At 38.3% G+C, this 25,120-nt stretch overlaps 1 protein-coding gene across 1 annotated transcript; it reads left to right on the top strand.

The window, feature by feature from the left end:
- Nucleotides 1-470: 470 nt before the first annotated feature.
- Nucleotides 471-23,883, top strand: ATIC (5-aminoimidazole-4-carboxamide ribonucleotide formyltransferase/IMP cyclohydrolase). The gene is made up of 16 exons (XM_074364047.1): nt 471-627; nt 914-1,040; nt 3,793-3,869; nt 4,641-4,707; nt 6,767-6,855; nt 7,155-7,306; nt 7,636-7,792; nt 9,628-9,753; nt 10,601-10,708; nt 11,521-11,606; nt 12,658-12,747; nt 15,096-15,224; nt 20,375-20,467; nt 21,675-21,857; nt 23,190-23,345; nt 23,653-23,883. The coding sequence occupies exons 1-16, from the start codon at nt 609-611 to the stop codon at nt 23,770-23,772; spliced, it is 1,779 nt and encodes a 592-aa protein (XP_074220148.1). The 5' UTR covers nt 471-608; the 3' UTR covers nt 23,773-23,883.
- Nucleotides 23,884-25,120: the final 1,237 nt, after the last annotated feature.

The raw sequence follows: 25,120 nt of genomic DNA, 5'->3' as shown, positions 1-25,120 counted from the left end.
ATTTTATAAGGTGGAACCCAAAACTCAAATGAATGTCAATTTGACTTCGTTTTGCCTCTAATATGAGAACTGTGGAGTCAGTCACTTAATCTTTAGGACCTCCTTTAATTTTTAAAAAATATATTAAAACAGGAGGAAGTAAGGCAGCTGATTTCTACTTTTCTACCTTTGCCGCTCTACGAGCTTTTCCTTGTGTTTCTCAGTTTTCTCTGCCAGGGCTTTTAACACTTTAATGTGCGTTGCAGCCTCTGGGGACAGGCTGCCATGGGCAACTGGTATTTGATCCTGAGGCCTGGGGCGGCCACATTTTGAGGGCAGGGACAAATCGCTCCCGGAGTATGAGACTGGAGGCGGTGACCCTCCCCAGTTCCGGGTGTGAGAAGCCAGCTGCAGCCCCAGCCCGCTTTCCCTTACAGCTCTGAGGCTCCAATTTAGCGTCTGAAATTGAACAGGGGTGGGGCGGGGGCGGGGCGGATCATGTGACGACTCAGGTGACCTCGGGCCCGCCCCGCGTCCTCCTCGCGCGGATTTGGGCCCCGCCGCCTGTCTCTGCACGTGGCGCCGCGGCTTTCGTGCCCCCGCGTCCCCGCACCCCGCCGCCTGCAGCCATGGCGCCCGGCCAGCTCGGTGAGTGCCTCGGCACCCGGTCCCCGCGGCGCCCTCAGCCCGGCCATAGCGGCAGCCGGGCGGGAACTGCGGGCCCGGTCTGGGTGGGGGGCTGCGCGGCGGTCTGCGAGGCCCCGGCCGGCTGTAGGGCGGCCTGCTGGCGGCTGACCCCGCCCCGGGTCACAGTCTGGGTAGTCTGGGCCGTGAGATTAGTGACTGCTCTCCCCTAACTGCCCACCGCCCCGCCCCCCGGGCCCTGAAGAACATAATGTGTATTGAGAATGATGAAAAATGTCTTCTGTTTCAGCCTTGTTTAGTGTCTCTGACAAAACCGGCCTTGTGGAATTTGCCAGGAACTTAGCTTCTGTTGGTTTGAATCTGATCGCTTCTGGAGGGACTGCAAAAGCTCTCAGAGATGCTGGTCTGGCAGTCAGGTAAGGCACAACTTACTTTTTAAGTTAAATCCAGTCAGAACGTAGGATGAGGACATTAACCATAAAGTAATGTATTCCAGGCACGGAGTAAAATACGTTATTTACTCCTCCCAATAATGCTGTGAGGTTGGTACGCTACTTAACCCCTTCACAGAAGAGGAAAGTGAGGCTCGGAGAAATTTAATAACTTCTGTTCAAGTTTACAAAGTAAGAAGTAGGACTAGGGGCTGGGACCTCCGGAGTTCTCATTTCAGAGCTCCCGCCCTCTGCTCCTTAGCCCTGCCCATAACATTAATTTAGGTGGGCTATTTGTTGTGCAAGAGGGAAGTTATTTGCATGATGCATGTGATCTGTTTTGACTGGCTCTTTAGTTAAACTGTTGACATCATTAAAATTCAACTCTTAAGATTCAACCTCTCTTCCCTTAGCCTCTCTGGTAACTATTTGAATGCAGCAAATCTGCATTCCCTCATCCACAAACTGTTCCCTGGCTAAGTGATTGGAGGAAGAAATGTGCAATGGTGAATCAGGCTGCCAGTCCTGCCCCCATGGAGCTAGCAATCTGATGGGAGAGGGAGTAACTACTGAAAGAGACTTCATAGGACAGCTGTGAACTGCACTGAGAGTTCAGAGGGAGGACATACCCACCCCTGAAATATATTTTAGAAAAGGAGTGAAAAATCTGTCTGCTTTTTTGCCATGTGGACAATTTTGCTACTTGCCTTCTGGATCCATGTAGAGAGAGATTCTTACCTTTTTCCTTTAGTAATCCTGCCCTGTGTGGGTGGTATACAGCTTCCCTAAATTTGACAAGTTCATATGGCAAGAATGCTTTACTTTTATTTATTAAATAAGTGCTTTATATTTTCCAAAGTCTTGCATCTTTTCTCTGATGTGGTTCTCATAGGAACTCTGTAAGAATCTTGGAAGGACAGGGTGACTTTCTGAAAAGCAGTGAGGTGAGAATCCAATAATCCAGAATCTAGACTGCTTTTTCCATTGGACCATGATGAGTCCTATTGTCATTGGACCCTTCTAATTAAGCTAAGTCCTCTCCTGTAGCCTTCCTCTCTCTCCCCAACCAAACTTTGTATTATGAAAATATTTCAGATATAATCGAAAGTAGAAAAGTATGAGCCCTTATATTGCAAATCCGTCCCCCCTTTTAAATACTTTTCTATTCTTCAGTCTTGTTTGATCTGTGCCTCTACCCACTCCTCCCTCACCCCATTGTGGCTCTTTTCTTTTTTTAATTGGAAATGTAAATATGTTTCTTTCCTATTAAAGTGAGACTGTTTGCATTTATGTATGTATGTATGTATGTATGTATGTATGTATGTATGTATGTATGTATTAACTCATGTCATTCTTAGAATAAGTTTTTGGTGTTAGGTAGTATTATCCCTGTTTAATAAATAGGAAACTGAGGCACAAGGAAGTTAAGTAACTTGCTCATGATCACACTTCTTCCATAGCTGGTAAAAGGCAGAGCCAAGATTTTACTCCAGGAAGTTAACTTTGAAGTGTGAGGTCAACTGAGAGAATTTAATTGGTGGGCATTCAGAGAATTAAGCATTAAGGCAGAGGACATTCAGAGAATCATTCCAACTGCATGTTACATACAGATTCTTAAACATAAAGGAGTAGCTAGCATGCTTCTTAATTCCCCCCAAATGGTTGTTAATTCTAAGAGATCTACCTTCTCTGTTTTTAGTGATTGTTCTCAGTTGGAGAAACTGGGTTTTATTTCTTGAATTCCAGGAAAGGGAATTTTGAATTAGAACCATGCCACCTGTTTCTTACTTTACATTGGAACTATGTATGCCCTTAGTCAAACACCAGTCGTTTGCAAATGGCCCTCCCTAATAGGAGAATCTACTCAGAAAATTCTGTATCCTCTGGAATTTAATGCTTTAATTTAATTTTATTAATTTTTTTTACTATAAAGGCAATATATGTTGATTGTAGAAAATATAAAGAAGGTGGTAAAAATGGCTTACAGTTCTGTTCAACACGTTGATGTGTTTCCTTCCAGTGTTTTTATAAGTATATTCTTTATTTCATAGCTTATACTAAAGACAGATAGTTTCACTTCTTACTTTTTTTTTCATTTAACATAGTAATGCAGGTTTTTAAAAATTTGCTTGTAAAGTCTCTCAGAGAGAGGGTTCAGGTCAGTTTGGTGCTATGGATCAATATTTAAATGCTGTCTTATTTGACCTTTTGTCATTTTGCGATTATTTTTTCCAGCTTACTTTTTAGTGTGTGTAAAAAATCTTTAACATTTACACCGATCCATCAATTTTGTTTAATGCTTTGAAAGCACTCCTCATGTATTTAATTTTGGTATTACTATGATTTTCTTTTAAAGTATTCAAACTTTTGATTCATTGGGAATTTATTTTTGCATAGTGTTAACCAGTTATACCAATATCAGCACCACTTTAACAGTCTTGTATTGCCCACTCATTTGCTTTGCTGTCTTTGTTTAATCATAAAACTAAATTCTTGCTTTTACTTTAGTCTGGTTCTGAGATAAGAATATTTTTTATACTTCGTTGTATGTTGCCAGATTACTTCTCAGTTGAATTTATTCCTTAATAATATTTCATTAATGTGGCTTATGACTCATTTTCTGAATTCTGAAAATCCAGGCTCTTAAAAAAATGTTGGAAGATGCTTTGGAATAGTGTAAAATGTACTATGACAGTTCAGCAGAAGCAGTAGCAATATTCTGTTTATCTGTTTTCAGAGATGTCTCTGAGCTAACAGGATTTCCTGAAATGTTAGGGGGGCGTGTGAAGACCTTACATCCTGCAGTCCATGCTGGTAAGTGGTTGATACCTTCCATTTAAAACAATCTGGGGTTTTCAGTTACTTTCTGTAATAAATGAGGAAAAAGGCAGGTCATAAGCTCAAAAAAAATTCTCCGTGAGGTTATATTGGTTTTGTCAGATTTGCTGCTAAAGTTCATAACACATTAGAGCCTGTTTAAAATCTGGTTTGCCTTATTACTTGATGAATTCCTCTGTTTGTTGCTAGTCCTGACCGGATAACTAGTTTAGAGTATGACATTTCCTGTTGGAGTTGATGAAAATATTTAGATTTTAGAGTGAAAAATTTTTTATGATGATTCAAACTGAGAATAAAGCATCACAGTGTAACTGATTTTCAAAGAAATTCTTTCAAAATGCTTTACTTCTTTTCATTCATCTGAGACAATGACTCGCGTAACAACCAAAATGAAGAGGAACAGATTTATTGCTAACTTCCTGGTTATGGTAAAATTCAGCAGAATGAAAGGCTGCAAGGCTAAGAACCATCACACTAGCCATTTACTTATGGGGGTACATGGGGTGATGGAACTGGCAGCAGTTACGTGAAAATTCCTTTTATGTTTTGTTACTCAAGAAAAGCAGACCAGGAACTGATGCAAACAGTTTTTAAATATACCCACTAATCTTAATTTTGTACTGTGTGTTTGGTATTCTTAATCAGGCAGTGCCAGAGGCTTTAACTTGATTGATGGGACCACATTGGAAAGAAGTGCCTTATTCTTACTTGTTTTTGGAACCTAATACTTTAACTTTGTTAAATTAGGAATCTTGGCTCGTAGTATCCCAGAAGATAGTGCTGACATGGCCAGACTTGATTTCAATCTTATAAGGTAAAAATTTGAAGTTGAACTTTTAATACATTAAGGATCAAAGACAAAGAGACCAAACCTACTGTCCCTTCTTAAAGGTCAAGGTTAGCATTAGGTTTAGTTTCCTCATGACTCACCGTAAACGTTTATTGGGGACCTTCTGTGTGATGTGGTACATAGGTAAACATTTGGATTTTGCCAAATTTATATCACCAAGATACATAATTATGCTTAAAAAGCCTTTGTTTTTTTAGGAAGTTATGATCTAAATTGTAGTACACACAAGTAACTTAGTTATTTGCAAAAAGATACTCACTGTTTTTTTTTTAATATGTACATATAACAGCTTTATTTGGATATAATCCACATGCCATATAATTCCCCAGTTGAAAATAGATAATTCAGTAGTATTTAGTATGTTTAGAGTTGTGTAGTTATCAATCACCATAGTCAATATTCAGACATATTCATCATCCCACCCCCCACCCCAGTTGTACCCACTAACTTTCATTCTTCATTTCCCCCAGCACCTGAGACATCCACCACTTTATTGTCTGTCTCCATGGATTTATACTGAACATTGTATAACAGTGGGATTATAATATCTGGTCCCTTGTGATCAGCTTCTTAGCACATTTTCAGGGTTCATCCATATTATAGCATAGATTAGTGTTTTATTTTTTTATTACTGAAAAGTAACCTATTATATGGCTATACCCCTATTTACTTATTAGTTCATCAGTTGATGGATATTTGGATCGTTTCCACTTTGGTATGTTATGAATAATGCAGCAATGGGCACGCACGTACAAGTTTTGTGTGGACATACATTTTCACTTCTCTTGGGTATATACCTGGGAATGGCATTCCTTGGTCATCTGGTAACCATTTAACCTTTTGAGGAGCTGCCAGACTGTTTTCCACAGTGCTTCATCAGTTTACATTTCCCGCAGCAGTGTACAAAGGTTCTGACTTCTCTGACATTTGTTACTGATTTTTTTTTGATTCTAGCCATCCTGGTGGATGTGCTGTGGTATCTCACTGTGATTATGATTTGCATTTCCTAATGATGTTGAGCATCTTTTCATATGCTTATTGGTCATTTGTATACCTTTGGAGAAATGTCTTTTTACGTCTGCACGTTTCAATTGAGTTATTTATCTATTATTTTTGAGTTATAAGAATTCATTTTATCCCATTCTGTGGGTTGTTTGCTTTCTTCATAAAAGGATACTCCTTTGACTGTCATAAAAGTTTAGATTTTGGTGATCTCCAACTTAATCTGTTTTTTCTTTTGTTGCTTGTGTTTTTGGTCTTCTATCTAAGAAGCCATTGCAAAATCCAAGATAATGAAGATTTATGCCTGTGTTTTCTTATTTAAGAGTTTCTTAGTTTTAGCTCTTAATGCTTAGGTCTTTGATTCCTTTTAAGTTACTTTTTACGTATGGGTGTGAGTTGGGGGTCCAACTTTACTCTTTCATATGGGCTATCCAGTTGTCCCAGCACGATTTGTTGAAAAGGCCATTCTTTCCCCCAAAGTATTCGCTTGGCCTTCCTGCTACCATTATTGCACATGGCCTCTGTGAAGAGAAAACAAATATTTCACCCTAGGAATGACCGATCATTTTTCATTATTATACACAGTCGATTGGAAATAGAATATAAAATCCAGCATCCTAGATAATAGTGATCACATTCCAAAATGAGGATGTTATCTGTAGTCTTGTATTTTGTGTTTCTGTTTAATTTTTTAAAAACCTTTGATGACTTGATAGTATAATGAGTAGCTGAGATCACCCAAATAGCAACATTGCAGTCTGGTTTAGAGGGAATCATGTGTCTCATTTGCTGGCTGCAACCACTCCTGTTTACCTGTGCTCTTGGAACAGTAGGAGATCCTGACATTTTCAACATGACTTTTCAAATGTCAGGCTCACAGTTATGTTTGAGGTCTTTAGGGGTTTTGGTCTTGTTAATAGCTGCTGACGTATTTTGGTCATGTTAATAGCTACTGACTGACACATATAAACCACATACGTTTTTGAGTTTTTAGTGACAGCTAAATTCCTCTTTGTTTTAGAGTTGTCGTTTGTAATCTGTATCCCTTTGCGAAGACAGTGGCTTCTCCGGATGTAACTGTTGAAGAGGCTGTGGAGCAAATTGACATTGGTGAGTTAGAAAAGTGGCATTTGAAGACTGCCGAAGGAGAGGGCTGTTCACATTGTAAATGAGGTTACATTTTGATGTTCACTATCGAGGGAGCAGAATATAGTTACTGCTCCCAGACTATGTTCTGGGATGACTGTCATTCATTCATCTATACTTTCTAAGTTTTTTCTTTGTAGAGTCTCATCTGGGTGACTTTTATTTTTAAAGGCAAGAATTATAATGGAAGTATGTGTACAATGACTTTATTTGAAAGAGGTTAAACTGATACAAAAATACAAATCATCTTTTGTTATTCAAAGGTGGAGTAACCCTGCTGAGAGCGGCAGCCAAAAACCACGCTCGAGTGACAGTAGTGTGTGAACCGGAGGACTACGTGGCCGTGTCCACAGAGATGCAGGGCTCCGACAGCAAGGACACATCTTTGGAGACAAGACGCCAGTTAGCCTTAAAGGTGAGGATGGACTTTTATCCAGTGCAGTGTTTACAAAACCGAATGGTGCTCAGGTCTCACCATGTTACACCACCAAGGCTCTGCTTGGACCTGCTGTCCTTTTGTTATAAATACAGAAATCAAGTGTTAGAGAGGTATTCTTTCCAAAAGATTGGAAGAGAAATGCAAAGGGAATAATTCATCATGCTATTTAGTAGTATTTGGTGTCTTTCCTGCACAGGCATGTGTGCAGGGTGAAGGGTATAATTTAATATATACTACTTAGAACTATTTATACTTAATTTTGGAAAATACTGCAGATATTTAACCAAACTTAACTCTTTTTGTAGGCTTTCACTCATACGGCACAATATGATGAAGCAATTTCAGAGTACTTCAGGAAAGAGTATAGTAAAGGAATATCTCAGATGCCCTTGAGATATGGAATGAACCCTCATCAAACCCCTGCCCAGTTATACACGCTGAAGCCCAGGCTTCCCATCACAGGTAAAGGCCGAGTCTTCCACAGCACGGATTGCTGTGTCTGGGTGTGTGTGTCTTTCTGTTGTTACCAGAGGTGGTTCACATTTAGAAGATAAAATAAATTACATAGTACCTCTTAGAGTTGCCTGAAGTTTGAGATGCCAGTGGGACTTGTGGACAAAAAATAACCGAGATAATCTGGGGTTCTGGAGAGAGGTCAAGTTGGAGATACAGATTGGGATGTCTTTGGCTTGTAGGTGGTTTTGAAGATGTAGGGCTGGATGGGATGGTCTAGATTTTGTAGAAGATGGTCAGGACCAAGCCTTGAGATGGCCATCGAGGAACCATCAGAGGAAAACCAGATTGGAAAACCTGTAGAGTATCAGCCGGTTGGAATGCTGCTGAGAGCAGTGGCTGTTTGCTTTGGGAATGTTGCAAGACGCGGTTCGCTTGGAATGATGGACCTGGAAGCCCAGTTGAAATGGGCCAATGTGAGGTTAGGAAATTAGAATTATAAAGTTAATTTTTTGAGCAGAGACATTAATCAGGACTTAAGAGTTTGTAGAGTTAAGAAAGGGTTTTCCAGCTTTTTGTTCAGTTTTGTTGTTAAGATGGAGTATTAGCGTGCCTCCTGCTCCTTGTTGTGGGTGTGGAGGCCTTTGAGGGGGAGGTGTTGGCGGGGTGGCAAGCGCAGCACGCAGCCCAGTGCTCTTCGTAGCGGGAGGATGCGGGCTGGGTGCTCCCCTCTGCTCTTTCCTTCTGTCACCAGCCCAGGCTGAGGAGGACAGGGAGCAGTGCGAGTTTGAGAAGCACTTGAAATACTCTTTACTCCTCACATTCAGTGGTGCAGCGTATTTTATTACTAGTACTGTCGCCTCATGTATTTTGAATGTTTTCTAATACTACCCAGCCCTCACACTCAGCCTAGAGTGTGTGCATGTGAGTGTGAGTGATCTTAACGACTGGTTTTCTTATGATTGGAAACAAGAGAAGAGCCCTATTTGTTTCAGATATTTAATCACTGATAACATTCCAAGTACCTAGAACAGTGCCTAACATCATAGTAGGCACTCAGTGTTTGGCAATGTTTTGCTTTTAAAAGCGTCTGCTATCCAGGATAACACAAAAGAAATGAAATTATGGAGTTGTTTTTAGTTAGTGGCCCACTATTTTGTCTGTGTTGAACTTTTAAGTGTTTATTCAGAAAAGATTTTAGCTTCTAAAAAACCCATTGTTAAGAAAAGAGTGAAAGACTGAAGTTGTGGTCTCCATTTTAACTGTGTTTCAACCTTATGCTGAGCCTGCCGAGTCTGCTATAAAAGAATAAAAACGCTATACATATTTTTTCCCCTCCATCTCTCCCATCCACAGCTCTTGATTTAATTTGTAATATTATTTCTTAAAATGGCAAGATTTCAGCTTAAATTTTATACTGTAGTTGCCACGATTGTTTGATCTTAGTTCTGTACTGAAGTAGATCCCTGATGATCACTAGTCTCGTCATGCTTTGTCCTAATCCTGAATTCTTACTGGATTTGGTCCTCTAGTGGTGTGTGTGCACATGTGTGTGTTCCTGCATTTAGGTGGTGCGCGTGTGTGTTTTGGCAAGATGGGCTCAGGCTCGGGTACTTTATTCACTGGTCTCATCCAGTTCTTACATATTTGTGTAAATTTGTTTGCCTCTTTATTGTACTTTACTTAAAACATATTTGTGCAGTCTTGATAGATAGATAGATAGATAGATAGATAGATAGATAGATAGATAGATAGATAGATACTTGTTTATTTTCTAGGGAATGTACATATGTCTGATCTTACTGACTCTGCTTGTTAATGTGTGTGTATATTTTTGCATGTAGTTCTAAATGGAGCCCCTGGTTTTATAAACTTGTGTGATGCTTTGAATGCCTGGCAGCTGGTAAAGGAACTCAAAGAAGCTTTAGGCATTCCAGCTGCCGCCTCTTTCAAACACGTCAGCCCAGCAGGTAAAACATTGCACTCTGGGATTCTCTGAAACTGTTCACAATGCACTTTTTAAAGTTTTTGGAAATTTGGCAAGACTCAGTAGCAAATTTAGACATTCTATGAAGTCTGAAACCACTTTTGTTGGTAACAATATCAGTGTAGTAATATAATAAAATCTGATAACAATAACATATGCACATGTATTATTTGCACATATATAACGTGTAACAGTATGAAATACAAAGGCGAAGTGATAGTTTTTTGTGTGTGGTGGAAACATGTTGTAGAAAGTACAAGTGATACTGCTTAATGCAGTATGACTGAGGTAAATATTTGTCCCTATGGTTGAAATGTAACTGAGTAGACATAAAGAAGTTGTTCTTGTGACACTTTGTCTCTTTTTATGGCCCTTGTATGAGAGACCTTTTTGCTTCTATGTTTAAGTCATCTTTACAGCTTACTTATTTATATCACCTACTCGTTGTTCAACAATTAGATGCTTTTTGGATGTTAAAACAATGGGAGTGGCAGGGAAATGAATGGTGTGTGGTATCAAGCCAGACAGAGAGTAATGAAGTAAGGTAGCTTCATACCTGCGCCTGGTGCGGACAGAGGGGACTCTGTTCAGAAGCCAGAGAAGAGACTCCTCCCTCGTCACCCTCCCCTGTAAATATATTTTTGGCACTTACTTAGCTGGTGAAACGGCATTTTGTTTAACTTGGCACAGGCACTAGAAGTTATGATACATAGGCGGCACGGGCACTAGAAGTTATGATACATAGGCTAGATGACCAGAAAAATGTTGTCTTGATTTAGGAATTGACAATAACTTGAGAAATTTGGTTTGTTTATGGTTTTCCATACCAGGCGCTGCTGTTGGAATTCCACTCAGTGAAGATGAAGCCAGAGTCTGCATGGTCTATGATCTGTACAAAACCCTCACACCCATATCCACTGCATATGCAAGAGCAAGAGGTCAGAAGAATAATACTGTGGTTTTTTTTTTTTTAAATGAGAGAAAAGGCAGTATTTTATTTTAAAGTAGTGATATCTTTTGTTTTATTCTAAGATTTCAAATTATTTTGCTTTTTACTAGTACTTTAGAATGACTATGAGACTTCGGAATAAATTTGTTTATAAAAAGAATATTTTAATGTAATAAGAAGTACAATTGGCATTTGGTGCATGAAGTTGCAGATGGGGCTATTAAATGCATTTGTGTTGCTTACTTTATGACTAAACTTGTATATGGTTATTTAACTGCATTGAATTTGGTTAAAGTTATATTTTATGTAATTCAGAAATACCTAATTTATGAGTTTAACAACCTGTGAATATTATTGTAATGTTAAAGGGAGATTGAGAAACTTGTTTACCTGCTACAACAGGGGTTAGCAAACTGGCTCGTGGGCTAAGTCCAGCCCACCTCCTGTCTCTGTAAATACAGTGATTGGAATAGGGTCACATCCCTTTGTTGAGGTATTGTCGGTGGCTGATTTCTAACCACAACCTCAGAGTGGGAATAGGGGCCATGTGGCTGCAAGGCTTAGAAAATATTTACTGTGGATTCCTTTACAGAAAAAGCTTGCCGAATACTGCTTTAGAAGGTGAAATTAAAGAATATTTCTTGCTGATTATTTCAGTTAAACAGCCAACTAATTTGTTGTTTAAATCTTATGTAAGCGGTGAAGTTAGATCTTGTATGATCACACTGGAGTCTTTTAAACATCTTTTTCGTTTGTAAGGGTAACCTGTGATAAATAACACATTTTAATGTTTCTTTTCAGGGGCCGATAGGATGTCTTCTTTTGGTGACTTTGTTGCGTTATCTGATGTTTGTGATGTCCCTACTGCCAAAATTATCTCCCGGGAGGTTCGTGGACATTCTGTCTTGCTCTGCACATAACTGAGTAGAGCTTTATTTGTTGATCGTGTTCATTGAAACTATAACCTGTAATACTGGTATTTGGTTATTACGATAAAATTTGATATATTTATTAATTCTTTTGAATTTTCTATTGATTATTAGCTTTTTTCCCCTTGGTGTTAGCAATCATTATCTTAACGCCAAAGTTACCGTTTCTGAAGAGCAGAGATGTCATCTTGGATAGTGATGTAGTTCTGAACCTGACTGTAAACCTTATTAGATCTCTGATGAAAGGGACTAGGCGATGGGGGAAATGATAAGCTACTCTGAAAAACTAACCCCTATCAATTGGGTACCAAACAAGCATGCCAGAAAGATGGAGGTGGGGAGATAAAAAGAAAAAAAAAGGGATAGTATCTCAGATAGCTTCGAGAGAAACAAATAGCATTTAGGGGTAACAGGCCCTGTGGCTTCACAATATTTGGTTTCTTTAAGGACTCTTACCGCCACCCCATACCACCCCCAGCTCAGCGGCGCTGCTGTGCTGTGTTGTAGTTCCAGCACAAGGCTTTGGAGGATGAGCTGTGACTTTTGTACCTTTAGCTGTAATATGTTAAATCTCCCATTTTCTCTGACCAGTTCTCCTGCCGTTGAGGGACCTGCCTTGCCTCGGGTCATTTAGCCAGGTTCTGACAGAGCCAGGACTGGAACGCGCTCTTTCTAGTTCAGAACCACACTCTGTGGTCAGAATACTAAAAAAATCATTATTCTTTCTAGGGTATATGTATTGCAGTGAATCACTCATATATTCTTAGTTGAAATTGAAACAAATAAACAAAAGGACAGTCAGTGAGCTAAGACCAGCTGTAGAAAGCTGTATTCTAGCTTAGACTTCCCTTTTCCAAGTGCAGTGTTTGTTATCTCGTGGATGTATTATCTAGGAGAGGCAGAAACCAGAATGCTTCTACATTATTTATGACAGGTGATTGCCTCTTGATTGTTTAAGACGTGTTCTCCAATTTTTTAAACAGAAATTAATATTTGATACATAATATAGGTGTCTGATGGTATTGTTGCCCCGGGATATGAAGACGAAGCTTTGAAAATACTTTGTAAAAAGAAAAATGGGAACTACTGTGTTCTTCAGGTCAGTGCATTTCATGTTTGAAACAGTAACTTGCTCTCTTAGTTTGTCTCCTTTTTTCCCCATATTGAATCTTTCCTTTTTGCAGACACTCTTCTAATTTATCCTTCTTTACTACAGTTTCTTTATCCTTAATCCTGCAGGATTTTTTTTTTTTAATTTAATAAACTGTATTTTGGTCAGGGGAAGAGGGAGGAGAAAAAAGCCACTGACTCCACTCCTCTTAACAATCTTACCCTAATTTCAATTAAAAAAAATACATTTACATGGTTTCCTATTCAAAAAGTATTAAAGGTTATTTGATGAAAAAAAAATCTCTCCATCCTTTCCTTCGGCCACTCTGTTACCTTTCTAAAAAGTAACTAACTAACTAAGTAACTAACTAACTAACTAAGTAACTAAATAAATAAAGTAATAAAGTAACATTTTCTATTTCTTGCTCATCTTTCCTGAAATACATAGTCTGTACATACTTAGCAAATATTTGCATATGCATTTCTTCTTTTTTTCCCTCCCCACTGACACAAATGCACACTGCTTCACCATCGTGGAACTTGTCCCATGTCTGTGCTTCTTATCTAGCCGGTCACCAATCTTGACACACCTTGCAGGGGATCAGCTGGGGGAAAGTCCTGAGAGTGAAATGAGGACTGAGTCACAGGCTGTGCATATTGGTAATTTTGACTGATAGATGCTGCCTCCTGCTAAGCTTGTATGACCGATTTTATGTCTTGATGGGAATGTGTAAGGGTGCCTGTTTCCTAACACCCTGTAAGCATTGAGTTTTTTAAACTTTTTCATTTTAGCAGTAAGACGGATCAAAACGGCATCTTACTATAGTTTTAATTTCTCACTGTGTGTGGGGTGAATATCTTTTTCACATTTAAAAGCATTTTTACTCCCCTTTTATGAACTGTGCAGCCATATTCTTTCCCTGTTTTTCTAAATAGATTATTGAGTTCTTTCTTTAACTGATTTTTACCAGCTCTTATATGTTAGGGAAATTCGCCCATAGTCTAGGATCATACATGGATAAAGCAAACAGTTATTTGAATTGAAAATGAAAACTCGTAATACTGTCTTTCAGAAGATATTGGTGTAAAAGAAATCTGTGGAATCCAAACTCCGTATAATGGAAGTTCTCATACTTCATTTTTAGATACCAGTAATTGTATGGTTCATGGTAGAGTGCATGTCAGTTTTTCAAGGAAAGAAGAAAAAAAATACCACATTAAATATAATACTTTTTCTTAAAGGTACTTGACAGAAAGTTTCACCAGTTAGCTGCCACTGTATTCTTCACTCTTAATCAAGTGTTTAGAGTAGTACGTACTTCTGGCTATTAGCAGTTACTTGTAGCATCATGGAGAATGTTTTCCAAACCCTGAGCTCATGATCATGACCTCTGCAGCACCTGGCAGTATCTTGTTTGAGGGTGTCAGAAGAATACAGGGCTTCCTCAACATTTTAATTATTTGAGAGTTGGGCTGAGTTCAGCACATTGACACATAATTACAACTTATCCCTCTTCCTGGCTAGTGACAAGTTTCTTTTTGACATCAGTTAATAGGGCACATCTCAACTTAAGAAAATTTACAATACAAAGGGAAAAGGACCATCTTAGAATTTAGGAAAATGCAGATTAAGTGAAATTAGTATGAGTGCTTGCTTATAAATTACAGACATCAGTGCTTTCTAAGTCAAAGATCATCCAGAGGATAAATGAAGAAATACTGTCAAGTTTCAAAAGATACCTAGGGAGAGAGTGGTCTTATGCAGACTATTCCCATGTCTTAGTATCTTTTCAGATCAGAATCTGGGAGAGGAATAGAGCAAAGAATGACATATTCCCTTTAAAATAACAAAGACATAGATTACAAATCCTGTTTTCCCTTTTTTAACTTCTTAATCCAAGTCTTAGCTAAGTATTTGTAATAGATTTTTAGGAAGGAAAGAAAATTAGAATTTAATTTTAGTGCCACTGCCTGTTTTTTCTTTTTCTTTTTTTTTTTTTAGCATATCTGTTTTATCTGCTGTTATTTAAAAAGAACTGTGTAGGTAGTGCTTTCAATTACTGAAACCAGAAATGCTCTATTGGAATCATTGGTTTTAATATGTTTAAGTTACAAAACTCTGTTGAGCTATAAAACCTGTAAAAATTGTTTGGAGTAAAATATTGGTGCCTGGCCATTCTGTTACAGCCATACTGAAATGATCTTACACATGCTTAAGTTAGAAAACATGCGTATAGCCTTGCTTGTAATGAAATATCTTGTGCACAAATTAAGTGAAAAATGTTGAGAGATGTAGACATACTTCTTAACTCTTTTTTACTCTTGTAATTTATTTAGATGGACCAATCTTACAAACCGGATGAAAACGAAGTTCGAACTCTCTTTGGTCTTCGTTTAAGCCAGAAGAGAAATAATGGTGTCATCGACAGGTCATTATTTAGCAACGTTGTTACCAAGAATAAGGATGTAAGTTTGAAAATAGCTGAACTGAATACTAGTAATTAAGTAGATATGTTTTTAATATTTATAAGCTTATGCATTTATTAAGGCCCATATTTAAAAGTGGTTGATGTGCAAACAGCTTGCTTATCTTTGAGTTGTCAAGTAAATTTGAGAGCTTAAAAAAATGAATAAAAGACCATATTAGAAGCTTCTGTGCATATATAATTATGTAGAGTTATTTATCTTCAACACTATATAAATGGGATCATGTGTTTTATAATTCTGTTCTTTAGCTTACCTTTTTTCCATGCACTGAGCTACAAATGTGTTTCTGTATCCATGAATGTAGACCCACATCTTCATCTGAAAGGCCACATGGCAATCCATGTACTACGATGGATATTTAGATTGGTTTTCCATTTTCAATGCTATGATTTTCATGTAGTTATGATTTTGATCTTGTGCTACTTGTCATTTTTTAGGACATATTCCTAAGATAATAAAGGTGATTTTTTTTATATAAATCATATCATTTAATATACACAATATCCTCTGGGTGGAGCATGACTACTGTCATCTCTATAGTAAAAATCACAAAATTGTGACATAGAGGACAGTTAAGGAATTTGCCGAAGGTTACACAATAAAGAAATGGATGAGCTGGTACTTATTTTTCCCTTAATTGGGAACCCAGTTTAAAGGATATTTTTGCTGGATGTAATGTTAGCTATACTTTTTTTTTCAGTTCTTCAGCTGTGTAACTGACAACATTGTTTTCTGGTCTTACCTGCTGGTATGCCTGGTGATTTTGATCGAATGCTGGGCGTTGGATACTGATGAAATAAAAATTGATATTTTAAGGCAAGACAAGAAAAATTTAAACATAAAACTTACCTTCTGCCCTTTGGCCTTCACCTTCTCATGTAGTATACATTGTGTATCTGCATTTTGCATTAACCAGACCTGCCCAAGGGCAGAAATACCTGCTTAATCATAAAGATCAATTTTTCTTCTTCTGGTGCCAGCCATGCAGCTCCTTACATGACAACAGTCCTTTCTCAGTCCTGTGAGGGATCACGATGACCCACCACGTGCCTTGTACGTTCAGGCATCTTTGACAGACTTTATGTACAACACTGATATATTATTTCCCTTAAAGGTAGCAATTGGTACAGAGCAGACCAGTCAGACAACGTGGGGAGATTCTGAGCCACACTTAATGCAAGTTTTTAGCCTAAATAATTAACTATTACTAACTATATTACTTCTGTTCTTCTTGTTTTATGAGATTATTGTTTCTTGCATTACCAAATGTGCGATTGAGCATTCAGTAAAAATAATAAGCGATTGACCAAGTATATCATTCTATAAGATCAATGATTATAATAGTATAACTGTATGTACGAGAAGAAGCAATGGGAGGGAGACATTCCTTGGACCATGACAGACTAGTAGGATGGCTGTCCGGAGGTTTTTGGTTACTGATAACAGGGTGTAGTCCAATAATAGCAAATTGAATGGACTGTGAACGAAATCCTTGCCTGAACTGAATGAGTATTCCTAGCACCATGGGACAAATTAGTCATGAACTGCCTCCTAAGCTTGCTTGAAATTAAGACTGAAAGGGAGGAGATTATAAATAAAGAATGTCACCCACCAGCCAGTTCTACAAGAATCAGGTCTTTAGCCACTGCTGCCACTGGAAGGAATTCAGGGTGAAAGTCAGAACGAGATACTTTGCTCTGGGAAAATTGACAGAACTGGCCCTGAGCTAGTTAGATATTTTCAGGAGATTTTGTAAACCCAGTTTCTTGCATCTTCCCATACTTAGAAAAATCACTAAAACCATTAACTGAGATACCTGTTGCTCTTGAATAGCAGTAACCTTTTACCAAGATGCGTGCTGATTGCATGTACCCCTTCACCAAAACCAAGTAATATCGCCTCCCACCTTATGTGTTTGGAACAGTCCTCGGAGCTCTCTGAGAGACTGCCTCCTGGGTTATAATCCTCAGGTTGCCTCAAATAGAATTTCCATTTCTTCTGTAGGTTGACTATTGTCTGCAATATGAAAGAAAATTAGAGAGATCTTGAGGGTCCGGATGGTGTCTTTTTCCCTCCATAGAGTTGACTTGTACTTTGGGCAGGCAGGTGTCTTCATCCTGGCAGGAACTGAGCTGATTTGATTGGGCTTCGGTCTTTGGGAGGACTGGTCTGTTTGTGATTCACCCTGTTCTGCTGAGAGCATCGAGTGTCTGCTAGTGTCTCTTCCCTGGTGTGTTCCTTCGTCCTTCCTGCAGGACATGCCAGAGCCAGTCTCTGCTTGTTTACCTCTCAGTTACTGCCTTGCAACTTGGAAAATGCCTTGAGAGGAAAAGCATAGTCATACTCATTCTTCTGCTTCCCTTGTCTCTGTGGGTCTTCTCCCAGGGTGCTTGATATTTTAGTAGCTCTGTGTTCAGCTTTTCTTTTTGTTCCTAGAAAAGGATTAATCTCTTAACAAGTTATTTGTTGTAACAGAAGTGGAAAATGAGGAGTTGCTTTTGTCCCCAGGTCTCAGTCCTGAGGCTTTAAGTAGATTCGCTGAAAAGAAGCTTTGAAGTCTTTATCAGGATAGTTTTGTTAATAAACACATAGTGATTAAAACATGATCTTTGTTGATTTATTGGATATTCTTTCATTTTTATCTTTGAAACTTAATGTTACCCCCAAGTAAAGGAACAAGTAGGAATCATATGTAGAAATAACAGTCTTTTGGGGTCCATTCCTTTGGTCGAGGCCATGAGGTGCTAGGGTAGCAGTGTTACTTTAAGCAGCTCACTCACAGTAAACAAGGCTTTTTCTTTTTTTTATATTTTATTAACCTGGTTGGTTAATGTATCTTTAAAAATACTGTAAGGGTATTGACCTAGATTCCAGGATACCCAAGCTGACGACTGTGCCCACCTACTGAGACCCTTACTTTTTGTAAGTTATCCTTGTAGTTTTATAGCTATTGGACTAATTAATAATTCAGTAGAATTTGATAGGTTTTTTGCCTCTGGCTGTGCTAGCTTGGATTTTTTTTTTTTTTTACAAGGATAGATGTTGGGATTTTAATTTTTTACCTGAGTTCTCTACTTGTTCATATGTATTTTTAATAGAAATTTGGAAATCTAAGGATGAGAATGATGGTTTTTATCTTCCTTTATATTCTCTCCCCTCCCTTCTTTTAAAGCATATTTTTGTTAACATTCTGACCTCAAAAATAATCAGATTGTACTGTTAGATATAGAATAGTTTCAGTCCTGAGAAAGTGGGAGAAATGTGTATTAAATATTAATAAGCATACTTGAATTTTTTCCTTTTCCATTTTTCTTGAATAATGTTTCAGTTTGTTTTAATTATTTGTGCCATGTTTATAAAACTGGATTCCCTCACTCCCACCGCTTGACATGTCTCATATTCCTTGATCCTAACTCAGTATACCAGGGTTATATTTGAAGATAGATGTCTAGGAAGTCTAGCTTTTGTTATTAATCTTTTTTAGAACCCAAGGAATAAAATGCATAGTTGGTGACTCAAAAGGGCAGCTGTAGATAGGAAAGTGTATACTACATCAGTAGTACCTTAGAATAATAAATTCTTAAAACATTCTTACAGTAGTTTTTAATTAAGCTTTTAATTTTGAGTTAAAAAAATAAAAACTGTAGATACATGTGCAGTTTTGAGAGTTCTCACATACCCTTTACCCCACTTCCCCTAATGGCAATGTCTTGCAAAAACGACATATAGTATCAAAGCCTTGATATCAGCATTGATAAAGTCAAGACACAGAGTATTTCCATCACCACAAGGAGGCTCTGTTGCCTTTTATAGCCATACTCACTTCCTTCCTGTCTCCACCCCCTTGGTAACCTTGGGCAGCTACTAATCTGTTCCCCTTTCTGTAACTTTCATTTATTGTACATTCATGAACAGATCTTTCTGAGAACGTAAGTTTTCATTTCTCTGCTCTAGACTCCTAGTGTATTTGCTGGGTGTTAGGTGGTATCATAGTTGGGTATTTAGTTTTTTAACAAATTGCCAAACTGTTTTCCAAAAGAAGCTGTGCCATTTTATATTTTATGCCAGCAGTGTATAAGTGGTCCAGTTTCTCTGCATCCTTACCAGCTTTTGGTGTTGTCACTTTCTTTTTAGATATGCATGTAGCAGTATCTCATGGTTTTAATTTGCATTTCCTCATGCCTAGTGATGGATATTTTTTCATGTGTTTATTTGCCATCTGAATATCCTTTTTTTTCTGGAAATGTCTATTGCCCATTTTCTAATTAGATTTTTGTTGTCACTGAGTTTTGAGAGGTCTTTACATATGTTAGACACTAGTGCTTTGTTGGATTTGTGGTTTTGCAAATATTTTCTCCGAGTCTGTGGCTTGTCTTTTTATCCTCTTAATACAAGATGTTTCGAAGAGCAGAAGTTTTAATTTTGATGAAGTCTGATTTGTCAATTTTTTCAGTGAACTGATTTATCAGTTAGCTGCTGTTTACATCTTTTGTTCACATAGATCGTTATCCTTTTCAATTTGTATTTGCTCTTTATATTAAAAAATAGTGACATTTTTAGCTATAACAGTTGTTTCATTCCATTTGAACTGGTAGTTAATAATGCATTTTTGAATAGTTTCTACTTAGAATATTTTAGGCAAAGCAGAAAATGATCCTAATTTGATTTTCCCTGAACAGCTTTGGCTGTGTGTACATCACAGTTGTTTGTAATGTCTGTAAAAATTATTGTTTTTTTCTGAACATAAATTTTATCACATCTCCTGTTATTTGTTGGCATTATGGTAGTGAAAATACTGTTTGTCAGTTGTGAAGCGGTTAAGGTATTTCATATCTAGTGTGATATGTAAACAGGCTTAAGCTAAAGTTGCTGCAGAATGGTTTCTGTCTGAGTCTATGGCGTACTAAACATTATGCAGAGTTCTTTGACAAATATGTTAAATATTGATTCTTTCAGTAAAACATAATAGTGTCTCCTACAAACGGTTAACTTCACTCCATCATTTGAGAGATATAACTGTATTATAGGTCTATTACAATAAATGACATGAAAGATGCTTAAAGTTAAGTAAGTTAAGCCAAAAAAAAATAAAAGAACCCGATGTGATTTACCATTCTGTATTTTTTCAGTTGCCGGAATCTGCGCTCAGAGACCTCATTGTAGCCACCATTGCTGTCAAGTATACTCAGTCTAACTCTGTGTGCTTTGCCAAGAACGGGCAGGTAACCAAGCCATCACGTTCACCTTAGGGAGGGAACTGTTGTTTTACAAAATGATAAGCAAAAATCCATCTGCCACAGGTACTGGACTGCTTGAAATGGAAAATTTGCCAGGTTTTTCTCTTCTGGGTTTGTCAGTGTTTACTCAGTGATAAGTATCTTTGGAACCAAGTATTAAAACTGGTCATATTGCATCTTGCCTAGAATGAATTGACATGTTTCTGATTAGCAGGACTCTAATAGCTTCTGGGAAACTAGTTTATTCAGTGCCCCACTCCCCCAACACACACACACTCTCTCTCTCTCCCTCCCCCCCATCGGTAGTATTTCTGGTACAGAGGGAGTAGAAGGGTACTGCCACCCGCTAACCCATACTTTTGCAGTTTGTAGGGTATTTTTATATTTCTAATGTTATTTTACCAAGAATCCGTAGACTAGGAGCTAACATGGTCTTTTAAAATCAAGTTCACTGAGGCATAGTGTGTATACAGTAAAATTCACCCCTTTTAAGTGTAGAGTTTGTGCAGTTTTCACAGATGGTATAGTTGTTTGACCACTATCACAATCAAGATACTACATCTCTTGCTGTCTGATGTTAAGCTGGGTATTTAAGTTCTTTCCTAGTGCACGGAAAGGACTGAACCGCCCATCACTGGGCCTCTCCTAGCTCCAGGGTCAAGCTGGTTTTGCCATAGCTTCAGCACCACTGCAAAGCCCTTTCTCTTCATAGCGTCTTGAGCTTCTCTCTACTGTTAAATTATTTGGCCGATAAGTGGGAGGGGCCCTTCCGGTGGATGTTAATCAGCATGTCACCTGGAAGACCCTTCCAAATACAGTTTTAGTGATTGCCAACTTTCGAATGATTGCTAATCTGTAATAACGAAAACCTGGGAGATTGTGGCTGTTGATCTAATAAATTGTTCCAGTGAGACCATGCTTCACTACTGATGTCCAGAAGTTCTAGAAACTTCTAGGGTATTAATTAATAGCCATACTTCAGATGTCACTGAAGAGGTAAAACATAAACAGTAAAAACATGTTACCTTTACCTTTTTAATGACTTAAAAATTATTTTATTTCACTTATTTCGGCCTGATCCCTCCCCCCTCCCCCCACAAAATCGATAGATTTAGGGGAATACACACAGAAGATCCATTGAGAAAAATATGTTTTGGGGAGAGGAATTCCTTTTAATGTCCATGTTCTTCAGGTTATTGGCATCGGAGCAGGACAGCAGTCTCGGATACACTGCACCCGCCTTGCAGGGGATAAGGCAAACTATTGGTGGCTTAGGCATCACCCACAAGTGCTGTCAATGAAGTTTAAAACTGGAGTGAAGAGAGCAGAAATCTCCAATGCCATTGATCAATACGTAACTGGGACCATCGGCGAGGTAAAAGGGCTGGGTATGGGTGGAGTGTATTAGTATGTTCACCCTTTGGCTTCATCACTGCAAAGAGAAAAGCTGTTTTGCTTAACATTCTAGACTGTCTAAAATTACCAATCTAAACTTCCAACTCATTTACCTTTCTTTGTAATTCTTTATTCTTTTCTGACACCACAAACCATCTAAATTATAAACATTCGTTTAGTTTTGCATATTTGCTCCTCCCCTGTTGATTGTAAGCTTTGATGGCAGGGGCTGGTTTTCACCCATCCTGGGTGTCCGTCACAGTGCAAGGTGTGATGCTTGCTGTGTGATAGGCGTGTATTCAGCATTGCATACAGATACCTGATAGCAGGTAACCGGTGTCTTTCTTCTCCTCCCACATTTTCTGCAAGTTCCATTTATTAACAATTCAATTTATTTTTTGTTACATTTCATGTTCTTTAATGTCTTCTGCTCTGAAGAAAGTATGTGGGCTCATTAAAATTGCAGGTGTTAGATAGCCTGTCAAAAGAATTGGATTTACCCCAGTTTCTGGAAATAGAAATGCTTAACAGGTACTGGATGCAAAACAAAAAGAAGAAGCCTGATAATCAAAAGCTTGGTGGTCTTCTGAGGGGGAAGTCAACTATACAGGGCTGTCCATTCAGGGACAGGAATCTGGGACATAATCAGCAGGGGTCATTGGAGAGTGTGCCTTGTAACCAGGAAGTGCTTAAAATGGCTGTTGTTTTTTTTTTTAACTTTAATACTTGGTTTTTCTGCTTGATATTACACAGCAGATTCTGCCATAAGTCCTGGAAGAGGACTTGTATGTGTGAATAAGAATAAAAGTACATTCTTTTTTTTTTTTAAGTACATTCCATAAGCTAAAAAAAGATCACCCCAAATATTTGTACTTTTTAAAAATGGGAATGCTATGAATCATGTCTTGATTTGTCTATAAAACTGACTATACTTGAGACTAATTATTGTAGAAGTGTAGTTCTAGAACAACCATCATTTGTTTCCTTGCTTGCTTTGATAATGGGGAGTATAAAGCAGTAGATTTAACTAAGGCAGAGATTAAAGAACAAAATATATCTGGAATAAACTGACTTAGAAGTAAATGGTACAGTCTTTATTTGATATACTTTGAATGGATTTTCTTCCTTAATGAAATGTTAGAAAGCATCAAAAAACAGGTTCTAGAAATACGAACTTGAATGTAGATGAGTCATTATTTGTAATTAAGGCGTCCTAGGGAAAATGCCTAAGTGTCTTCTGGCATTCGGATTTGCATCAGGTAGTACTAAGGAAAGTGTCCAAACCTGTCTCTCCCTTCTGCCCTCCTCCCAGGATGAAGATTTGGTGAAGTGGAAGGCACTGTTTGAGGAGGTCCCTGAGTTATTAACTGAAGCAGAGAAGAAGGACTGGGTTGACAAACTTAATGAAGTTTCCATCAGCTCTGATGCTTTCTTTCCTTTCAGGGACAATGTAGACAGAGCCAAGAGGGTAAGTGTGTGGTTGGTGTGTGTCAGTGTAGATCTGGTCATTACTAGAAACTATTTCAGAAATCCTGCTTCTGATTCAGTTCTCTGAGTTACAGTACGTCTCCAGGCTGTGGTGATGTGCTAGTGATAGATCAGCAATTATTCTGACTTCTTCGTTTGATATATGGATAACCCAAACCCCATTATTCTGCTCTTTTGATTGAGTGAGTCAGTCTGCAGTGTGAATTATTTATGGGAGGTAGGGGGTTGATTCTGGCATGTTTGGGCCAGAAATGTGTTTGGAGAGTCTGTCTCTGTCTTGCCCTCAGAGTGGCGTGGCCTACATCGCTGCTCCGTCCGGTTCCGCCGCCGACAAGGTCGTGATCGAGGCTTGCGATGAGCTGGGAATAATCCTCGCTCACACGAACCTTCGGCTCTTCCATCACTGACTCCGTCACACATTATTTTATACCCTGCCTACGTGTAGGTGAAAAATCATGTACGGAATTTTGAAAATACCTCTTTAAAAGAATAAAGCATTAAATTTTAATAATCTTGGATCCATAGTGTCTGGTAGTTGTATTTACTTTGTCTCAGCTCTAGGCTCTTTAGTTTGACAAACCTTACACAGAATTATTTGTGTGTAAGAAATACAGGTGCATCCCTGCCTCCTGGAGCTCAGCTCATCCCCAAACATTACCTGTGTGAGCATCTAAAAATCATCAAGTAAACCAGAGACAGTGAGCAGCCCCCGCAGCAGGTGGTACAAGCCTCGTAAAGTCCCTCTAGTTTCCTCATAGGTGATTCTGCTCATGCAGAGTGTTTTCTAATCCCAGTTCTAAAAGACTTGGTTGATTACCTTCTAAACAACAGCAAATTATAACCAGTGGACTGGAACCTTCAGGGGAATTATATCCTCTGTTGACCTGATAAAAGGATGCTGCTGGTACTGACTTCTCCCTCTGTGTTAAGTCAGATGTTTCCCACAATTTCAGCAAGCCCTTCATGTCCCCTCTGGGGCTACATAAAAAAAAAATATTTAAAAGGTCTAAGTGTTTCATCTGTGAATTTTTGTCAGTTAATCTAAAAGTAACTAAAAAATGATTTTTAAAGGAATATTTTTACTCTTTAAAATATATGACCACATCTATCTGTTGAAGAGGGCCAAGAAGTATGACACCCCAGTAGCAATAAGCATACCTAATGCTAAGATCTTGGTTTCTAATACCATTCTCTAATAAAAGGGTCCAGGACTCCCTGGAATAGTAGCTTACTCTGGACTGGGGCAGGAAACAAAAGATAAACTGCCTGGAGCATCTTATAGTGCCAGAAAGTAAGGAAGCACTTATAAAACACCAAAAACAAGGAAGTATGTCAAAGACGTAGGGCAGGAGCCAACTGAAAGAGCCTCCAGTGGCCAAAGCTGGAACAGTTTAAGCACTACAAAATAATGTGGTGTTGGATTATAACCCAGAATATAAAATAACCGAGTTTTTCCTGGTGTAAATGATTGAGTAAATAAATGGAGAATAAATCTCCCATGCAGAAGAATTCTAAGTAATTTATACAGATACTCCACCTTCAAAGAGGTGAGCATAACTCCCCACCTCTTAGATGTGGGCTCTGAATGGTGACTTTCCTTGGCTATACATAAAATTCTGAGTTCTAAGTTCTTCAGTATTTTGAAAACCTACTCCATTGTTTGATTGCATCCATTATTGTATTTAAAATCTGAGGTGAATGTGGTTTTTGTTTCTTGACAGGATACTTGCTCTAATTCTCTTTGATGTTTTCAAA

The sequence above is a fragment of the Camelus bactrianus genome, chromosome 5, assembly GCF_048773025.1.
Source record: "Camelus bactrianus isolate YW-2024 breed Bactrian camel chromosome 5, ASM4877302v1, whole genome shotgun sequence".
Taxonomy (NCBI): domain Eukaryota; kingdom Metazoa; phylum Chordata; class Mammalia; order Artiodactyla; family Camelidae; genus Camelus; species Camelus bactrianus.
Note: the sequence above shows the minus strand (reverse complement) of the source record. Positions and strands in the feature narration are given on the sequence as shown.

What these genes read in the sequence shown, in the direction of transcription:
- ATIC (XM_074364047.1), top strand. An exon ending in CTTGATTTCAATCTTATAAG is followed by an intron (nt 4,708 to 6,766) that starts GTAAAAATTTGA and finishes TCTTTGTTTTAG; the next exon opens with AGTTGTCGTTTGTAATCTGT. An exon ending in GCCCAGGCTTCCCATCACAG is followed by an intron (nt 7,793 to 9,627) that starts GTAAAGGCCGAG and finishes TTTTGCATGTAG; the next exon opens with TTCTAAATGGAGCCCCTGGT.